This window comes from Oryctolagus cuniculus, chromosome 2 (assembly GCF_964237555.1).
Source record: "Oryctolagus cuniculus chromosome 2, mOryCun1.1, whole genome shotgun sequence".
Taxonomy (NCBI): Eukaryota; Metazoa; Chordata; class Mammalia; order Lagomorpha; family Leporidae; genus Oryctolagus; species Oryctolagus cuniculus.
Window position 1 is genome coordinate 64,597,151 of NC_091433.1, and position 21,723 is coordinate 64,618,873.

The window sequence follows — 21,723 nt, forward strand, 5'->3', positions numbered from 1 at the left end:
CTATTCACTCCTAGTGCAGTTTCTCTAATATAAAGAAGGTGTGAGTAATTATAACTAATACATATTCCTTCGTGCTACTAATAATATTGTTCTAATCAGTAAGTTTTTGTATCTTGCAATGAACATCATATGATTCTTTTCAGCCATATTCAATCCAAATATTTACCCTCTATGGAAGTAGTCACATGCATTATATTGTATTTCCTCTGGCCTGTGAGCCAGCATTCTGATATAGCGAGTTAAGCCATCACCTGTGACTCCAGCACCCCATATGGGTGCCGGTTTGTGTCTGGCTGCTCCACTTATGATCCAGCTCCCTGCAAATGTGCCTGGGAAAGCAGCAGAAGATACTACCCACATCCCTCAGCCCCTGCACCCATGTGGGAGACCCAGAAGAGGTTCCTGGCTCCTGGCTTCAGCCTGGCCCAGCCCCAGCCATCGCAGCTATTTGGGGAGTGACTTGACAGATGGAAGACTCCCTCCCTCCCTCCCTCCCTCCCTCCCTGGCTCTCTCCCTGTCTCCCACTCTCCCTCTTTCTCTCTCCCCCTCCCCCTCCATCTCCATCCATCTGTCCCTCTATCTCTGTAACTCTGCCTTTCAAATAAAATAATCTTTTTTTAAAAATTACTATCAGATAGGAAGTGAGAAGTTGTTTGCTGTGAATAAAAACCAACCAACAAACAATATTTATTCTACATCATGGCTTTAAAAGGTGGATTCTCATACTGGTTTACATTTGCTGCTCTCTACAGATGGGCTCATCGACTGTATGGATCCTGATTGCTGCCTACAGAGTTCTTGCCAAAATCAGCCCTACTGCCGTGGCTTGCCAGATCCTCAGGATATCATTAGCCAAAGCTTGCAGTCACCGTCTCAGCAAGCTGCCAAGTCCTTCTATGATCGAATCAGCTTTCTTATAGGATCTGATAGCACCCACGTTATACCTGGAGAAAGTCCTTTCAACAAGAGGTGAATGCGTCTTTTCCTTACATAGACCTGCATTGATGGTACCAGCAGTTACACAGGTGCAATGCTGACGACTGGGAATGTGAGGAAAGTGCCCCTTTTCAATACAGCTTTTTGTCTTGGAAAATACTTCACCAAACTTCACATTTCAAGCATTTTTGACACAGTTCACATACTTCGTCAATTTCCAGGACCTGAGACATAACAGGACATTCCATTAGGGAGTCCATAAATCTTCATTTTAACGAGTTGATTTTTGTTGGCACAGTTGGAAATGTTTCAGAAGAAGCAATGAAAAGACCCCAAAAGGCAAAACAGAAGTGCACTCTTTTTTTAGCTGAGCTCACTAAATAGTATAAATTATGAATTAATGTAATGGAACTGCTAACGGCATGGCAGTAAGATTGCATAAGCTGTTTGGTGCTTTCCAGGGCAGTAATGACCTGAAAATAAACCAGTAAGTGAAAGCAGGTGTCTCATGTCGCATGAGCAAAAGAAGATGATTTACACTGGAACTCCTGGGTCTGCAGTAATTTAACAGCATTAATGCAGTTAGACCCAGCAGTTGATTAAAAGTTGTTGCACAAATGTTCCTTATTGCCCCCTTAAATCTTGTACTTCCTGGTCCCTGCAGATTTACAGATTGCTCAGAATTAATTGGAAAATATACTTTTCTTCATGTAAGGCCCAAGATATATGACTTATGAAAAAAGCACAGTTTGTAATTTTAATACTTCATCTCTAAATTACTGGTCTTGATAATGCTCCAAAAATCAGATTGCAACAAATTAAAAATCCTGGGTAAACACAAAGCATTTAGAGAAGGTACATTACAATGAGTTAAAAGGGGGCTTTTCTGTCTTGGGTGTATTTCCAGTCTGGTTTTTGCAAATTACAACCAATAGCACGTGATAGTGTTATTTTCTGTTTAGGTTGCATTATCTATAAATCATATTAATGCTGGCCTGAGAAAACAGGTCTTCATTCTGACTTTTACTTTTCCCACAGCCTGGCATCCGTCATCAGAGGCCAAGTGCTGACTGCTGATGGAACTCCCCTCATTGGAGTCAATGTCTCATTTTTCCATTACCCAGAATATGGATATACCATTACCCGTCAGGATGGCATGTGAGTCCGTCCCATCACAATCTGTCTGTTTGCAGTATTGTAAAGTATGACGACTAGACATTCTTGCATTGCTCCTTGAGACTCCAGAAACCTGCGACAGTACATGTGGCGGAGATTTAAAGTCATGAGTCCCTGTACTTCTTTTGAAAGTGTATTTCATTTTCTAAGGCAAGATACAATGCTGGCGTTTTCTAGGAAAATGTTCTTCGTCTCAGAAGATGCATATTGAAATATTTAGAGGCAGTATTTCATGATGTCTTCAACTGAAGCTCAGATGTTCCAAAGAAAGAAGAGCTAGAAAGCAAATTTGGGACGATGTTACCTGATCACTAAACAGATAGGGAAGCTATGAGGGTTCATAGTATAATTCTCTTAATATTCCTTAGATTTGAAGATATCTAATATAAAAGTTGGGAGAAAAAAGTTGATTTTCTTTATAAATCAGGTGAATTTAAGGAGGTGAATGTTGGTCGTTTTTTGGGATCCAGACAATTCACTAGGTATATCTTGTTTTTTCTTAGGTTTGACTTGGTGGCAAATGGTGGGGCTTCTCTAACTTTGGTATTTGAAAGATCCCCATTCCTCACTCAGTATCACACTGTGTGGATTCCATGGAATGTCTTTTATGTGATGGATACCCTAGTCATGAAGAAAGAAGAGAATGACATCCCCAGCTGTGACCTGAGTGGGTTTGTGAGGCCAAATCCCATCATTGTGTCATCACCATTATCCACCTTTTTCAGATCTTCTCCTGAAGACAGTCCCATTATTCCTGAAACACAGGTAAAATAAAAGATTTTCAGATCATGTGGTTGCCAAAGAATCTTTTAAAAGGATTAGAGAATTCCAGTGCAATCATAATAATTCTATAGCGCTAAATATAGAATATGGTGTGTATGTGCTACAGAACAAGCTATTATAGTAGGATGTCTAGTTATTTCTTAAAAATCTATTCAAAATACTTTTTTCTTTGGGCTATAGTTGTATTTATTTATAAACAAATAGGAAAATAACTTTAGTTTAACCATTAATCAAACGTTTGATCATTCACAACCAAAAAATGTTTAGCGCCTACATATCTGATAATCTGATTTATACTGTACCAAGTGCTATTGTACATGTTAATTCCTCTGAGTAACTTACTCTATAGTTATTACTGTAAATGAAACATGTTTTGGCCAGAGATAGTCTTTGACAGAAAATACTGATTAATTTTCTTAACATTATTTTTTAAAACAGTTGGTATCATGCATTAAGCTCTAATAATTTAGTTTATAAGGTCTCCTTTCCCCACAGGAAAACATGTGTCTCTACCTTTTTAAGAAACAGCCATATTTTGACAGTTCATTTTATCTTCTGTAATAGTGGGGGTTGGGAGGAACTGTTTTCCTTCTCATGTGTTTCCAATTAAAAGTAACTTTCAGATCTAAAGGTAGGACATTAGGTACACTTCATTTAAAAATAGCTACATAAAAATATGTGGTCTTAAGATACAGCAATACGGAGCAGCTTTGTCACACCAAATCTTCAAATATTTATTGCAGACCTCTTCTGTGGCAGGCGTTGTTATGTAGGGACAAAGTAGTGAAGCAGTTGGATAAAGCACCCGCTGTCTTATCAACTAATGAGTGGAAAGAGACATAAACAACAAATATTTGTCAGGCTGTGCTAGACTTACTTAAAAATAAGGAAGTGGGGTGGAGTGGAAGAGATGCCCTTTTCTGGCGTCCAGGAAGATCTCGTTGATGTGGTGCCACTTCAGCACCATTAAGAAAAGTGCAAGAGTGCTCTGAAAATAGAGAGGCATTCCAGGCAGAACAGAGAGCAAGTTTCGACGCTGCCATGAAGAATGTGCTTGGCTTCTTCCAGGAACGACGGAGGGGCCAGCCAGTGTGGCTGCAGGGAAGGTAGGGGTGGCTACGACACAAATCATGGAAGACTGTGTGGCAGAGAGAACGTTCTACTTTGAGTCACCGGAAGTCATTGAAGGTGTTTAAGCAGAGAAGTAACACCAGTCTCCTTCTTAAAGGGATCACTCTAGTTACTGTGCAGGGAGTGTTCTCTATTGAGCAAGGGTTGCAGAAAACATGCTGGTTAGGAAGCAACTGTAACAGGATCCACAGGAGAAGTGACAGTGGCTTGGACAAAGGCGAGTGGGTTCCACGTGCTAAGAAGTGGGCACACAGGACTGGAGCCGAGAGAAGAGGGGGAAACTGCAGGTGCCAATTTGGAAGTCATCAGCATGGGATGAGATCACCTGGGGGCGGGGGGGGCGGATGGACATAGAGATAAGAAGAGGCGAGCCAAGGTGTGGGCTTCCAAAAGTCAGAAAGACTCCCAGGCAGATACAATGCAGAATGGACAGCAGAATGGTCAGCTGTATGGCAGACTAGCAGACTTCGAGCTGAAGCTTTAAGTGTATTGTAAACATATTCCTCTTAGTACTTCCTCCCCAGGGCCCTCTTGCAGCAACTCTGAACTTCTTAGTCCATCTTAAAACAGACTTTACCTGGAGGCAGTATCTTTCCAAAAGTGGCAAATCTCTAGCAAAGCAGGACATTGAAATGGGCTGCAAACAGTGAGCGATTTCATGAACACAGGGCGCCCCTTTCCATTCATTCATACAGCAGGCAAATATTCAGTAAAAAGTTACTGGGAGCTTCTTGTGTACAAGGTCCTCCATTAGGATAAGACGATGACAACAACACAGATCCTGCTGCTGTAACCGTGATAAAGATTTGAATGAAGAACTCTGGAGGTTCAGGGGAGAGGCTGACTCCTAAGTAAACCAAGAAAGGCATAGTGAGGTTGACCTTGAAGAGTGATTAGGCAGAAAGGGGAGGAAGACATGCCCAGATGGAAGAAAATGTGCACCCAAGAGTGCAGTGGCAAAGACCAGCCATGTTGTGTAAAACCTGGAGAACAGTCTAACTGTGGAGCCGGGGGGGGGGGGGGTAGGCAGAAGAGGATGCTGGGGCTGAATGATAAAAGGGCCTGAAACGCTGTGCAATGGAGCCCTTGACTCTTAAGCCAAGGTGGAACCCATGGACTCGGTTTCTCTGGAACTGAGAGGGGCAAAATGCACAGTAAAAGGATACAGAGGAATCCATGAAGGGACTGTTGTTAACTGCCTTTGCAGACCCAGGCCTAGCTCACATGGAGAGGGGCTGACAGACACGATGGCAGGAAAGCAGAGCAGGAGCAGAGAGACTTGGAAGATGGAATCAGCAGAACGTTATATATATATATTTTTGACATTTATGCTTTTTGACAGAACTGAAATACACTGAATAACAGCAAATCCACTGAACAAAGAAAACCCTGTCCATGTAAAGGCTATTTTTTTAACCCCCAAAAAGTGTTACAATTCGGATGCTCACACCACACAACCGGTTAGGAAAATCAAGAGCAGTATTTAGCAGCGGGGCGTCCTTAGGACGGTAAGAGGCTGTCTGCTTACCACCAGGTCAGCAAGGCCGGGAGGAGGGGAGTCTGTCAGCGCAAGCCACTGCTGCCTCCTCCTTGAAGCCTCGGATGGCAGGACCGTGACCCCCACCTCTCCCGCCTTCGCCTCATACTTGCAGCTGTGGGAGGGAGAGATGTGGACCGGCCAGGAACAGCTACCGACCGCCAGCCTCACCAGTTCCCTCTTAAGAATTAGAAGTCCTGAGAGAGTCTTCGACGTCTGCATGAAATCCTCTCCCCCTACCTGGCTCAACGCCCTGCCTAGAATATCTGTAATGGCTTCTGTTTGCAAATACACAGGACCGCCGCCAAGGAGTCCAAGCGCTGCAAGTCCTGGACCGTCCAGCCGGGGACTCTGTAGGGATGTGACTCGTGCTGTTACCATACCCAGATGGCCCTGTCTCCCTCCCGGACCTGGCGCCGGCAGCACCACGGTGGGCCAGGGCACCCCACCGGCGGTCCACGGGCTTGGCGGCAGTGTGGCCTCTCGCTGGAGGCCTCGTGGGGTCAGGAACGGGGCTGATGAGGCCATGCAGCTGGCAAGGGAAGGCTCCCTGGCTCACTTTCTCATTTTGGCAGGATTTACTTTTTGTAATAACGCAGAAGAACACGGTCAAGTTAAATTACATACGAGAAGTGCCGTGCTTTAATGAACTAAATTGCAGATATTTGTTCCGTGAAGTAGGTTAACGATGACAGAGACAATAACCAGTTATTAAAATTAGGAGGAACACATGATATTTTGAAGCAGAGAAGCAATTCCTGTCAGGTCACAGGAAATGCATCTTGGTGAAAGATTCACCTACAATTAGAAATCCTACCAAATTTATGGGAAATTACTTTGAAAATAGAAAATATGTACATTAGGGCTCAGGAGTCACAGAATGTATTTGTCAGACTAATCCACTGATAGTTCACCTTGAACAGATGAAGTCTCTGTATTCACCCTAATACGCTGCAGCCTTAGAGTACTGTCATTGTTAAATTCCATGATTTCCCTGGATCTAATAGCATTCTGAAAAGTTGTTATATGCTTACAAATATTTTTGCTTAAGACATCCTGTGTCCAAATTCTGTGTATTTGATCAGGAAAATCCCAGTCGTAATAACTTGGTGTATCTGTTACATCAATGCGTTCTACATGTATCGTGTCACATCCATCTTCATGCCGATACTGACTCACAGACCAAAATGGAAGTTTAGTCCATTCAACGGTTGGTTGTTTACACTGAAATGATGACCATACCCTCAGTGTCAAGGATTTTACTTGAATTAATAAGATTTGAAAAGGCAGCTATGAGTTATTCCCTAAGTGGTCTGTCTGGGTGTTGGGGGGAAGGGAAACACAACTAAACACTGAACCACTAGTCTAGGATTTTTCTCACATGAAAAGGCTGTCCTTTATGTCTGAATAATGAATCTTGATAGGAAATATGAGAAAGCCCTTGAGAATGCTGTTTAATTCTTAGGAGAGAGTGGTCAGTTCCTGGCACTTAAACACAGGCAGTCCTTTACAGGTTATGCAGTGAGCTTATAAAGGGCTGTTGTGATTCCCCAGACTAAGAGGAGCATTGACAAAGGAAATCCAAACTCTGGAAAATTTAGCTGCTACATAGAATATATATTTCATATGTCAGTATAAATTTTTTGGCATGATATGATGTTTTGAATTGGTAGAGGAGATTATCCTTATGTAATTATATCTACTTTATATAATCCAGTTTCAAATCAAAACCATGCATTGAGTGTCTTCTGTGTGCTTTCAGTAATGCGTTAGTTGTTCTCTGGGAAAGATGGCATGAAGCTTGAAAACATTTGCTCATTCACCATGATATCAGAAATCGGTGCTAAGTCGTAGCTCAGTGTTTAAGTGTGAGACTATGCTGTTGCTACATTCCCTCTCCACATGGAAATGGCATTTCCCACAATTGAACCAAGATGAATTGCTCTTTTCTGTTATCATTCCTGTCTTTGTAGGCTGTGACCTGCAAATAGGCTGATGAGGCTGTAGGCATAGGTTTAATCCCTAAATGAGCCAGCTGGTGTAGGCCAGATATTTGGCCTCCATTGCATCCCTGTTCTGAGCTAACCATCTTTCAAACGTCTGCTCTAATCCTCCAGGGTGCTTGGGGTGAAAGATGGGTTAGTGAGACTCCACTGTGACTACTAAATTCACAAGTCAGTGCATGTCAGCCTGATGGAGCTGTCACAGTGTTTCCTGTATGAGGAGTAGCACCCGAGGTATGATTCACTCAGAACAAATGGCAAAGGGCTTTTAGGAGGTGAAAACTATGCTCACAGCAGAGTTATGTTTAATTATCGAATACAATAATAGCTGAAATGTGTATTTGTGAATAGTGACTCTCTGATGTCTTGGATGCTCGATTAGATTTTTAAACCAGATTTTTCCTCTGATGGTTATACATGATCACACTTTGAAGCTTCCATTCTTTTCCAACCTAGGTGCTCCATGAAGAAACCACAATTCCAGGAACAGATCTGAAACTTTCCTACCTGAGTTCCAGAGCTGCGGGGTATAAGTCAGTTCTCAAGATCACCATGACCCAGTCCGTGATACCTTTTAATTTAATGAAGGTTCATCTTATGGTGGCCGTCGTAGGAAGGCTCTTTCAAAAGTGGTTTCCTGCCTCACCAAACTTGGCATATACTTTTATATGGGATAAAACAGATGCGTATAACCAGAAGGTCTATGGTCTCTCTGAAGCTGTTGGTAAGTCCATATAAATCTCTCCTACACTGAAAAATTGTCTTGAAGTTAGAACTGTCATAGAATTAATTGTAACCTATGGAACGTCAGTTGCACACATGAGGTAAGACAGGTTGCGCTGTGGAAGTTGTAAGCCGGCTGGCTTAGATTTCCCATGGGCAAAGGAATGTATGCCACACAGCAAGAAGAAAAAAATAGCAGGTTTTCTCCTGGCTAAAATTGTAGCAGAGAAATGCTCTGAATAGGATTTCAGGTTGTCATATCCTTTTATTTTTTTTCATTTTTTTCCATAATATGTCCCTTCCTTTTTTCATTTCCTCCTTTTCTTTATATCTTTATCTCCAAAGCTTTTCTTATCCTCTTGATTAAGCTTTCTGTAGCTGACACTAATGTTGTTGCAACTCACAATGATATTTAACAGGATATCAGACAACATTTGTGTCCAAGAACTATTTCCACTCTTTTGACTAGGAGTCATTTCAGTGGAAGGACAATCGTAAAACATCAAGTCACTTATTTCACTGAACGGACAGTGCCATCACAGTTTGACATGCTGAGATACAGCTTCAAGCACAGTTCAAAACATCAGAAACCAAGGGAAAGCTTGTATTCTGTTTTAGTCATTTTAACCTAAAATAGATGATTCTGTTCTGAAATTAATTTGTAATTTGGGCCTGAACTGGTTCAAATCAATCAGAATAGCCGCCACTTCTGCCTTTCCTTTTTTCTACATTTTACATTGATTGTGAATTCTGCAAAGTTTTGCACCTGTGGTTAATTCAAATTGATTTTCCACTAAGTTTTGTTTATTCCTTATAATAAGTGTAAACAGTGTCATAATATTGCTATCTTTTTTGGTTTTTTACCCATTGTATTTTCCATAATTTACTGTTCTTGGGAGCAGAACTTCTCTAATTATTCAGATAGCAAGCTTTATATTTAGTTGTTCTCATCTAATCACCATTTGAGGCTGACTTATCTGACAGTTACTCAACTGGTTGCCCAGCCTGGACTTCATTTGTGTTGTGAATCCCCTGTGAGACAATATAATGGAAAAAAATCACTCATTTTGTATAAAATCAGTAGAAAAGAATATTCAAAGATAAGCTTTTTTTAAAAATCTTGTATTATCAAGTCTTGCGTTAAAAAAAAGTGGATAGGATGCTCATGTCCCATATCAAGGTCTCAGGGTTTAATCCATGGCACAGGCTTCTAATACCAGCTTCCTGTCAATGTATACTTTGGGAAGCAGTGATGATGGCGTAAGTAGTTGGGTTCTCCCACCTGGTAGACTTGGATTGAGTTCCTGGCTTCCAGCTTCCAATTGGAAAGTGAATCAGCAAATGGGTGCTCACTCTCTCTGCCTCTCAAATAAAATTTTTAAATAAACTTCTCATAAAATAAATATACTAGTTATATACACCAGTGGAAATATAGTATCAGAACATAACTGTGGGGGCTGCCATTGTGGCATAGTGTGTTAAGCCACTGCCTGCAACAATGGCATCCCATGTGAATGCTGTTTCAAGTCCCACTGCTCCACTTCCAATCCAGCCCCCTACTAGTGCACCTGAGGAAGCAGTGGATGATTGCCCATAGTGCTTAGGCCCCTGTCACCCACATAGGAGACCCAGATGGAGTTTCAGGTTCCTGGCTTCAGCCTGGCCCAGCCCTGGTGGTTGCAGCCATTTGGGGAGTGAACAAGCAGCTGAAACATTCTCTCTCTCTCTCTCTGGCTATCCCTTTCAAATAAATAAATAAATCTTAAAAAAATAATTGTGAAAAAAGCAGATTTTCCAAAATAAGATAAATGGCATTCCTGCCTATAGTTGAGAACATGAACTGTGATTTGTTTTGATTCCAGTGTCAGTTGGATATGAATATGAGTCATGCTTGGACCTGACTCTGTGGGAAAAGAGAACTGCCATTCTGCAAGGCTATGAATTAGATGCTTCCAACATGGGCGGCTGGACACTGGATAAGCATCATGTCCTGGATGTTCAGAATGGTAAGATCTGGTCACAGGTGGCTGAGCATGCTCACCTTCCATCAAATGACACTGCGGCATTTCATCCTGTGCATGCCGTGGGATTAGGATTAGTCAAGAGATACAGGAAAAGTCAAGGTGTATTTTTAAAGGCTGTAAAAACCCAAAGTGACAACTGCACAACACTTTTTTAATGAACTTTAAAAAGGTTCATAGGTTCATCACCAGAATAGTTTTCCCATTCAGATGAGACTGCCATATTGCCATGAGCAATCTTTATGGGGAAGGTGTCACTACAACTCATCACGGAGTGTCAAATTCCACAATAAGTCAATACGTGTGACCCAAAATACTTTAGAAAAGTTCGTCAAAAATGGAAGGAGTGGCATTTTTGTTAAGGAAGGAAAAAAATAATCCATATGATTTTACCAAACTATTTATAAAAGATATTTAATTCTTGGAGAATCTGTTTTGAGTATCTAGATTTTTTCACTTTTGTTTAGATGGTATTTAAGAAACAAAATATTCTCCCATTTTACATAATCTGTTTCTTGATTTTATAAATACTTAGTAAGAAATAATAATTGGAGAAAAAGGGGGAAATTAAAAGTACTTCTTCTAGCAGACTCAATCATATAATTGAATATGCTCTGAAGAAACAGGTTTCAAATGTCAGAAACTAAAAGGGATGAATTACTGGCATAATATTACCAGCTTAATCTCAAGGATTTATTGTATTGAACAGATTCTGCTGTCTACACTGTTTCTAACATTTTGCCCACATACTGTCTGCATCTTAGATGATTTAAAGATGCTTTGTTAGGTTACCCTAAGGTTTTGCTTTCCTATCTTAGGCTTCTATCCTAACCCATACCATGCTACTAACTCTACTCTCCATGTACAAATAACCACAGAAGAAAATTTCACAGCTCGATGAAGTAAACTAGCTTTGGACTTTGCTGAGGTTTTTGGAAGGTATGGAATGTTGAATTGAGCTTATAATATAATTAAATGTCAAATCATGATGAATGGCCTCCTTTTCTCATGGTTTGATACTAGTTTTTTCTTTAAAAATTTTTATATTAGAATGTCTGTTAATCTTCCAAATACGCTCAGTCTAGTTTCCAAGCCAGAACTTGAAAATACTCTTGCCTTATCTCCGAGAGGTGATTCTACTGAGCCAATCACTAGTAAGAAAAATAAACGATGCCTACAAAGAGCGGGAGGGAGAGAGGCCCTTTACAGCTTCACCTCTCTATATCCAGATTAAGCTCTACTGCTTTTCCAATTATGTCATGGACAGCAGGATGTGGTTCGGTTTGCACCCCAGAAGTTGGGATAATAATTGCTACATGCAGCACATACTCCAAACGTGGGACACCCAACCACGGAGTACGCTCCACAGGTTATCTCAGAGCTTATCTGAGGTTGCTGTAGGAAGCAATGGTAGTTTCCATCTAATATGTTAGTAATCAAGGCTTCATCCCAGTCTTTTAGAATGCAAAGCCATGTGCCAACCATCCTAAAGTTACTCTTGGTTGAACTAATAAAAATTGTATTTCACACAGTTTGAACCTATTTCTATATTCCTTCAGAATTCCCAACATGTAGTATCATATTCAAGTAGATGTGGAAATCACTAGATACTCTGTGTATGTATAACATAAATGAATAAATAAATACATGCAGACACACATATTCTAAACTAGAACTGTTAAAATAGCAGGTCAGATATAAAAACTGAACCACCCAAAATTATGTCTTCCAAAAACTGTTATAAAATACATGTTATCTAAGTCACAGGATAAACTGATTGTAGTTTTGAATGTTATCCCAGAACAGTTTGATAAGTAATGGCTCTCCAAAGTGACATGTGTCTAATTGAATAAGCAAAGTGATTTGTAATCATGACACGGTGGATAAGCTATAGAAATATATTATGGAAGAAGAGAAGTCAAAAACATAGACAGTGACAGGTGTTTGTGCAGGCACCCTGAAACATGGAAATAAATATTCTAATGTTCATCTTTCTGTTCTGTCATAATGGAAGAGAATCATGAAGGGCCAATCGTTCAAAGTAATGACTGCATAAATCAGATGCAGTAGAGCAGTAGGCTGACTTGTAGGATTCTTCTGATGAAAATTGCAGAACTGGCTCTTATAGGAAATTATAGTTCCATAATTGTCGAACAACATAATCACAGAAAGAGGAATCTTAGGTATCATTAATGTATTCTTTGAATATTCAGGGCAAAAGTGAATTTCATCTCTTGTTATGATCCAGCCTTATTTAGATTATTTTTCCTTAAATTTGAGTAAACCTATTTTATCTTTCTTGATTTCTTTATGTAAATTCGCTGTGATTATTACATCACCCAAATAGCAAACCAAAGCATTAAAAAGTAATCATGGAATGCACCTAAAATATGCTGAGCTATAAGGGGAACATAATTATTCTGATCTCTTCACTTTAAAATTATCCCAAAGTGGGGGAAAAACATTCTCAAGTTTCCTGTTTGAGATTTTTTTTTACCAGTATATCTGTGAAGAAGTATAGTCATTAACTCTGAGAATTGCTTTGAAGCATAGAGCACCCAATAAATATAATATATGCAGCTCTAAAGTCAAAGCAGCAGGTGGTTTATACAGATAACAGCACAGTGAGAAGTATCATAAAATGTACACAGAATAATAGCAGCTGACCATCCAGGGTGTGTCAGAACAACAGGGAGACTCTGAATCTCCATGCACATCGAGTTCAAACTGAAAATATTTAATATCCACTTGAAATTATTTCTCAGATTTTGATGGATCCTAAGAGTTAGACTAGAGCTTTAGTCTTTGTAAAATTATTGGCACTTTGCTGCTGTAACGTAAAATTCACTTTAAGTTGGCCTTGCTGTTTTTTAATGCTTGCATATATACACATTCTCATATAAGATGGGAGTGCAAGCAAGCAGAATATTCTCCAGCAGTAGTTTAAAATGAGCCTCCAAAATTTGATATGCATTTTGTACTTGTGTTTTCCATAAAGTATCTTTAACCCTTTTAAATTAACAATAAATTCTTAAGAAATGTATATTCCTGGTACACACTTTTATTACTTGGAGTAACACTAACATTTAGCAAATGTTTTTCCCTAAAGAATATTAGGTAGAGCATGGTTCACAAACTTGGTTGCATATTAAGAGCACCTAGAGAGTTTTTAAAAAATTTTGATGCTGAGGCTATACCCCAGACCAATTAAATCAGAATCTCTTGGGGGTTAGAGCTAGGCATCAATATTTTTATAACTCCTCAGACAGTTCCAGTGTGTAGACAAGAGTGAGAATCACTGATGCTGAGAATTTGGGCTTTAAAATTTCCTCCTTAGTCCCTCTCACCAAACAGTCTTTGAATTCATGACAGAAGCACTTTTTGTATGTGTCCCATGTACTTGGCCACAAACTGTTTTATAATTGTATAGAATGCTTTCCAATTGACCTTTCACATAACAGTTTCCCAATCGGAATCTAAAAGGCACTGAATTGTTGTTTCAAGTACAGTGAACATGTTCATTCTCTATTTTCATACTTCTTATCATAAGAAAAATGCATTTTTTCTTCTAGGTATACTATACAAGGGAAATGGAGAAAATCAGTTTATTTCGCAACAGCCTCCAGTTGTCAGTAGTATCATGGGCAATGGACGAAGACGCAGCATATCATGCCCAAGTTGCAACGGTCAAGCTGATGGTAACAAACTCTTGGCTCCCGTTGCCTTGGCTTGTGGGATCGATGGCAGTCTGTATGTAGGAGATTTCAACTATGTTCGGCGCATATTCCCTTCTGGAAACGTAACAAGTGTTTTGGAACTAAGGTATGTCTTCCTTTAATATAAATTATTTGTTTTGGCATTTTTTAGTTTACAAATGCAACTGACAGGTTTTTTTTGCCTCCTCTATTTGCACCATGATGATACACCATGATTATCGAGGGTAGGAAGAAAGTAGATCACAAAGGCATTCTTTCTAAGCAACTATTTAATTTACTTATTGTTTTCAAGATTGATTGATTTGAAAGGCAGAGTTACAGAGATCTTCCACCCATTGGTTCACTCCCCGGTGGCTGCAAGGGTTGGAGCTGGGCCCGGCCAGGCCGAAGTTAGGAGCTTCCTCCGGGTCTCCCATGTGGGTGCAGAGGCCCAAGCACTTAGACCATCTTCTGCTATTCTCCCAAGTGCATTATCAGGGAGCTGGATCAGAAGTGGAGCAGCAGGGACTTGAACTAGTACCAATGTGGGATGCCGGCACCACAGGCAGTGGCTTTACCTGCTATACCACAGTGCCAGCCCCCCTTAAACATCTATTTAATGCCATCAGCAAGGTGTCTCCCAAAGAACTGATCCAAATACAACTTACACTTGATTTCTTCAACAGTGGAACTGTGAGTTTACCAGAGACGTAGAGAAAGGTTATTTGGCAGTGTTAGTGCCCACTTATGGTTGTATATATGTATTTATTTATTTGAACTAGAAAGAGATCCTATTCACTGCCCAAAAGAAAATTATCCCTTTTTAAAAATGTTTTATATAATGTACTTAGTTATTTAAATATACCTCCTCAGTATTTAAAATGCTCCCTAGAAAGCAGTCAGTTTGTGATTAAAGTTACAAGAAGCATGACACATATTAGTACCACAAATATATTTTAAAAAAAAGTCACCTAATACAATGGTGCAGCTGGTTTAGCTCAGCAGTTAAGATGTGCACTTCCCATGTGAGAGTACCTCAGCTCAGTGCCTGGCTCCTGGTCCCAGCCATTGTGGACATCTGGAGAGTGAACCAGCAAATGGGAGCTGTCTCTGTACATCTGTATCTCTCTCGGTGTGTGTGTTTCTTTCTCTGTCATCTTTACGACAAATAATTTTTTAAAGTCACCTAATATATAAAATGTCACTGATTCCAGTGAAGCTAGAACTATGATTTCCAAATCTTTCATTTTCTTTAAAATAATGCTGTCATGTGGTTGCCACTCTTATTTCATAGTGTTTGAAATTAAGGTCTGTAATATTCTCCTACAGTATCAGAACATGATAGAAACTATAGCCTTAGCTCATTGTACTAGGGAGAGTGTTGGATCCTCACATTGGTTTAAACCATTGGTCCTAACGCAGTAACAAAAGTAACATTTTTGTTCCTTTGCTATGTTTATTTAAAATGTGATTATCAAAATTATTTGATAAGCCTTGGCCTGCAAAATTCATTTCCAGTGTCATTTCTGCTTAAGTTGGCAATTTTCCATACAAATGATTAAAATCTCAGTATTCCACTCATTCTATGTTAAAAAGCTTTTCTAACTGTGCTTTCTCTTTTTACCTCTTTTTTATCTGCTTCCACCAAGAAATAAAGATTTTAGACATAGGTAAGCATCTTGCCGAAAGGTTATTATATATTTTCAAATGTCATTTTTACATTTTACCCCAACTCAAATTGTTTTCTAGTAAAATGTCATGAGAGCGGAAACTTAGTATCACAGAACATTTAAGGAATTAGAACTGCTTAATTGAGCTTTTATTATGTAGTATCTTGCCAATTACATCATGCAATATAATGAGAAATACATTTTCAAGTTGGGTTACAAAAACAAAGAGGTGAATATCTCTGTATCACAAAAAGAGGCTTCAGTTAGGGACTCCCGTAACTGAAGTCATATGACTAGAACAAAATTGGAAACAGTAAGCAAGATTAAGGTTGTGCACATTGTTTGACCAATATTGTGGCAGATCTCGATTTTATGAACTCTAGATCTTCTTCCATTTGGGAGACTCAAAATTTAAAATTACTTTACTTATGCAAATTTTTAAACACATGGTTGTGTGAACATATTGCCAGGTGAAGCTCATCTCTGCTTATAGTTTGTGTTTTTCCTCAGCTGGGAGAGTTACTAGATTTAAGAGGGTAGTACTTTCATTGCCATATCATAGAGGACAAGATGTCCTTCAAAACTAAGGTTGAATATAATTGAAGCAGATATAAGGGCTCACAAGTTCATCTATTTGCAGTGTATACTATCTTAGCTAGAGAAAGTAGACTTTTATAGACACTTTTGACTGAAAAACGTCACTACAGCATTTGAAAGTAAATCTAGCAAAAGTGCAAGACCAATTGGACATGCTAGGTGTAGTCTGGCCATGAAAATATCTAATAAAATTAGATTGAAAACCGAAGTACTGCTGAGAGGAGTATAGCTGTCACACATCGCACTGGCCAGGCAGAGTCCCACGCCCTTTTCCTCAGATAGCCTTACCAGTCTTGCACTTTCAGCTAATAGCTCAGTCACATGCAAAGGTTAACACTCCATCTACCCCAGAATACTGAGCACACAAAGCAACCTCTCCTACTGGAAACCACAGTGGGGTATCACAGTTGTCCTGGCAGCCCTAAAGAGGAAAGACAAACAGGCGAACACACTGCTGTAGGCAATAGAGGAAACACTGTCAAAGCAGCCACCTTTTCACAAGCTGGCCTATTCCATTCCAGGCTCCGTGCCAAATATGGTATGTATCTTCCCTGAGATACAGAACCAAGAAGTGGGAAGTAGGGTTTGAATGTCCTTTCCACTACGCCAGCCAGCCAGTTTTTGTGTCCAGATGATGAGGTGATTCCCTGGATTTATAGTCATTTTGCAAATTACTTAGAACTGTAATCTCTTTCTCAGGGTGGGGGGTGGGAATTACCTGTGAAGCTGTGGCTACATTGTTATTAACAGTTCTCTACAACAGGTGGTGTTTGGCGGTGATACTTGTAGCACTTACCTCTTTCAGGATCTTTCTCCTGCGTGTATCATCTAATTTTGGACTTCTGCATTTCTTTGTGTTATGCATGTAAAATATTGATATCCATCGGCATTAAATAATTGAATGTCAAATGATCACTCGCAAGGCACTTTGACAGATAGTCTCAGGACTCTGGAAGCTAGTAGGGAAAATAAGGTTTATATGAGTAAACGACAAACTAAACGCCATTTTCAGTATCATTCTTTGATGCTTACCCCTATGCATGGCTCGTACTGTGAAGGTAACTTCATGGAAGTAGAGACATTATGGGAAGATGGGCGTGTTGTAGGGTAAGGTTTTCTAGATTTGAACTAGGTCTAAAATGATGTTTGCTTCAACAGAACAGCAAGAAGAAAGGAAGGCAGTCATAGAAAAGGTGCAACTAGAGTTACTGGGGTCTGGGGAAGAGGGAAACAAGGGACTCGCACTGATGATGATGAGAAATACAGGGTGGAGAGGCCTGCTCCGCTCAGACTCTTAGGGCCTTGGGTGTGCGAAGGAGTTACTGCTGTGTCCTGCAGGATGGCAGCGGGGAACCAATTCAGGATCTTGAGCAAGAGGCATCTGAGCAGATAAGAAAGATCTGCTAGGAAAGCGTGAACACCAGACCATGAGGTATCGGCACCTAAAAATAGGATGCCTAGCAGTGAAGGGAATCAACCAACAAGATACCAACAGGCAGAGGAGGCAGAGGCTGATGTTCTCTATCTGTCATCTGACAGACAAAAATAGGGATTCTGTTTGCTTAACAACCAACTAATTCAAATCAACCTAGCAAAAATAACATTTTAATTCATTGGTGCTTCTACATTTAACTTAAAGGATTTACATTCTTCTCGGATGTTTCTTCCTATTTGCCTGCCTTTTATCACCTTCCGTCTACTGATTAAAAAGATCCTACCTCGCTTTCTCCTTTCCTCTCTCACAAATGTCATGAGAGACTTCAAAGTAGGTGGTAGGAAGAGATAGAAAACTGGGTCTGAATCCATGAAAATGAACAGCACTGTCAGTTGTAAGTGATAAAGGGAAACATAAAAAGCGTATTTCTTATCATACTGTATTGTATATACTATCAGTAGTCTCTCTAACTGGCTAATGGGGAAATCATAAAAACATTGAATAAAAAGTCTTATTTTAAAATTGAGAGAGTATTCCGTTATATCAAGTTAATAAGTACTGCCAGGATATTTAAGTCCTTAGCTATACTTTAATGAGTAGATATAAATACGACTCAATCAACATTAAATTTTTACATAAATAGATGCTTTTAAAGTGCTTTAAAAATGTATTTCTCTTAGATGTGCTAAACATCTCCCCCTGTGATGTTTATAGTCGTAGTTTGCTAACAAACCCCTTAATAGGTAGTAAATTTTAGCTCATCCGTATTCCAATTTTTTAAAATTCCAAAATAAAAGAACTTAATTAATACCAGCTAAGGGGCACTTAAACATGTAGGACTATACTACCAATTTAAGGATCAAAGAAAGTGTCAATCACAGGTCTGTGAATTTGAGTCAATTAAAGTTTAGATACAAAATGGTAAAACCTTGATTCAGCACTCCTTATTGACTTAATATTTAAAAGTCAAATAGGCACAGAAATATCACACACCGAGTCCCTGTTTGCAATAATCTGAACAGTCCCTTGGTTACTCTAAAATAGGCAGTTTTACTTTTATACATAAATATAATTTGTTATGCTTCTTCAAATGCTTTGTGTGCTAAGGGCTATGGCACAGTTTCCAACTGAAAAGATAAAAGTGCTCATAATGTCTATTCTGTGGCTTGTTCTCTACAAATATTTCTCTCATCTAAGAAGGTTGAATTATGACAAAGTAAATGAGCCAATCCAGCCTGCACTTACCAGTGGGGCTGTGTCTAATTGAATAAGACTGCAGAGAAGATAGCTGGATAATTGCGATTCAGGAAGAATTACGAATCAGGGCATAGTATAGACCAAGGGTTCTTGACTTGATCTCAGTTGTTCTGGTTTTGCTGCAATTAGAGTTGCAATGTTATTCAAAACCCTTCTCTGATGGCAAAATCTCAGATCATCAATCACACAGGAAGGCTGTGGGGCTTCTGCTGAACCGAGAGTTCCCCAAACCGTGCATTTTGAGAGTCCCTGTGCTCCAGCTGCAGACTGTTTATGGTTGTGGAGGCTCCCGTTCTCACTCTGGGTAGCTCACGGACCTAAAAGCCCGCCACTCTCTTGCACCAACACACCAGCCTCTGTAATGTGTTGAAAAACAAGTGGCAGTTTCCCTGCTCAAATTAGGCGACCTTGAATTCCATCCTGGCGCGGAAACAGCTCACAGCCTCAGCCTCAGCCTCTAGGCTGCTGGCAGCCACAACTTTCCAAGCCCTCTTTTCTTTACTTCCATCCTGACCCCTCTTCTCATTTAGGAGGGGCTGGGATCTAAGAACCCGCAGCCCTAAATTGTCCTGCAAGCAATTTTATCCAGTTCTCAATTACTGCCGGTCTGTGGGACTATCCCCAGAGGCTAATTCTCTCCTCCAGGGCCACATACTCTTTGGCATTTGTTCTTCTGAACAGAATTTTTTCACAAAATTAGAGCTTTCATTGATAAATGTATTTAAAACCGCTGATGTATGTTGCTTGCTTTAGAATTTTGTAGATGTTTGGGGGCAGTAACTAGGCAAATATAAGCACTCTGTGGACTTTCTCTTTTTACTGTCCCACTAGAATCAAACCAGTGGCAGTAAAGACAAAGCTTAGGATTTCAATGCCCGTTGGGTTTGTACCAGGAAAACTTGTGCCCCACGGCTGAATTGTGCGCCATCGCCACTCAAGCAGGTGCCTCGCATGAAGAAACATGCATGGTCCCTTTACCAATATCATCAGTAGTCTTGAAACAACGTAAAGTGGATATCTTAAGAGAGGGCCACAATCTCGATAGGACTGGATATTATAAACTGTTCTTACAACAGTAGGATTAAGAAATGTTGAGCCTAGCCAGTTCTAGAACATTTTCTTCTGTGTTTAACATTGTCAGAAATTGTCATGCTTCAGTTAGTCAGTGATAAGTATTGCATTCTAAACTTTATACTCATAAGACAAAAGACAGACTAGAATGTGAGAGGACATAGGACAGAAGCAATTACTAAAAACAGCTGATTGTTACTGAGGATGCGGTACCCCTTGGCTCTGGTCTAGGGATTTTACATGCATTGGTTCAGGTAATTCTCTCAGCATCCTATTAAATGATTTTCATCACTTTCCAGTTAAGAAATCTGAGGCCCAGATAAGTTGGTAACTTAACCAATATACTCATTTAGTAAGTGATGACACTGGGATTCAAGCCCTCACAACGTGGTCCAGAGCTCATACTCATAAGTATACAAATGACAAGGCAAAACAAACGGTTGTATGTGTACACACACATAATACAACTAATAACTACTGTGGAATCAGGGAGATAGCAAAGACTAGAGAAGTCTCTCTAACATCATGTCTTTCAAAACAGACCTACCTTGGTTGATGCACAACTCTGTACCAACTGTGCTTTCAACACCAGCTTCATCAATGTCAGACTGCTTACAGGAAAAAAAAAACTGTAAAATTGCTCTGAATGTTATATTGAGATGTAACTCTTCACTTCATTACAAAGTAATAAACTACCACATGAAGGAACATAATATGACTTGCTCGTTTAAAATTTTAGGCATCAGCTTAGGATATAACAAGATTTAGACTTTGGGGCAAGTTGATCCTATTATATAACTATAGTTCCATATAACTTGCATTACTTTCTGAGTTTCCCATTTTTCCCCTTTACACATACTGTATTTATATACTCAAGCCCTCCTGTTCTTAAAAAAAAAATTAGAAAGAAAGGAGACCCAAAAACTGAGGGTGCTCGGGTCTGGGAACATACCTGCATTTCTCAGTAGTTCATCAGACCAGCACGATTACCTTAGAGCACGTGGCACTCCCGAAGTCCCTACAGACCATATCAGTGCAAGGAGTGTTCATGGGAGCCGTCACCTGTTGTCTAGGCATAGACTCTCGCACAAGAGCAGTAAGGTTCGTACACGCCACACCTGAAAGGAAGAGGATGAAGTAGTGAGAAAGCTGCTGCACCTCTAGCAGGAGTAAAACATTCATACAGTCATGTGTCTACTACATATTTCAGATGCTTACCTATAAAATAGAAGGAAACATACATACAGGGGTGTGTGTGTGTATCTGTTGAGAGAGGGAGGAATGACAATGAATTACCAAGTTTGTCATCAAAAGATTCGTGAAATCTGATGGGTTGCTGTCAACTGACATCTTTCTTGAGACACTAAATCATCTCAAGTCTTCTTAGATTTTTTTTTTTCAGGAGGCAATATTGGCACATGGAACAAAATTATAGTGTTTGTTAAGAATGTGGTGCTGCATGTTTATAAAGAAATTAGCTTTTGCATTTGAACTAAACGTAGGAGTTCATTCATTCCTTGATAATCTTAGTCTTATTTTACAGGTAGTGACATATTAAATGGTCTACATTTGCATTGCTTTATCATTACGAAATTGAGGAATGACTCTTTATGAACAAATCTGTATCTCAAGTTCATGCACAGGTTTCAGTGTAGCTCAGTTTATAAACTTGAACAATGAAACTGAC

General features: G+C 39.8%; 1 protein-coding gene and 1 long non-coding RNA gene across 14 annotated transcripts in view; one reads left to right on the plus strand and one right to left on the minus strand.

The window, feature by feature from the left end:
* TENM3 (teneurin transmembrane protein 3) overlaps positions 1-21,723 on the plus strand; it is a 650,972-nt gene that overhangs the window by 584,989 nt on the left and 44,260 nt on the right. For 9 of the 13 annotated variants that reach the window (XM_051842575.2, XM_070068313.1, XM_070068315.1 and 6 more), the window contains 7 exons: positions 754-970; positions 1,976-2,095; positions 2,617-2,878; positions 8,024-8,291; positions 10,153-10,296; positions 13,884-14,133; positions 15,656-15,676. In XM_051842575.2, coding sequence (XP_051698535.1) covers positions 754-970; positions 1,976-2,095; positions 2,617-2,878; positions 8,024-8,291; positions 10,153-10,296; positions 13,884-14,133; positions 15,656-15,676 — 1,282 coding nt within the window. The remainder of the gene's footprint in view (positions 1-753; positions 971-1,975; positions 2,096-2,616; positions 2,879-8,023; positions 8,292-10,152; positions 10,297-13,883; positions 14,134-15,655; positions 15,677-21,723) is intronic. The other 4 variants (XM_070068317.1, XM_070068314.1, XM_070068321.1 and 1 more) reach the window with 1 other exon arrangement.
* Positions 653-21,154, minus strand: LOC108175782 (uncharacterized). Its single transcript, XR_011386290.1, has 5 exons — positions 20,989-21,154; positions 20,584-20,644; positions 18,954-19,084; positions 17,070-17,229; positions 653-2,867 (listed from the first exon to the last, which is right to left on the minus strand). It is a non-coding gene; the product is annotated as an uncharacterized lncRNA (long non-coding RNA).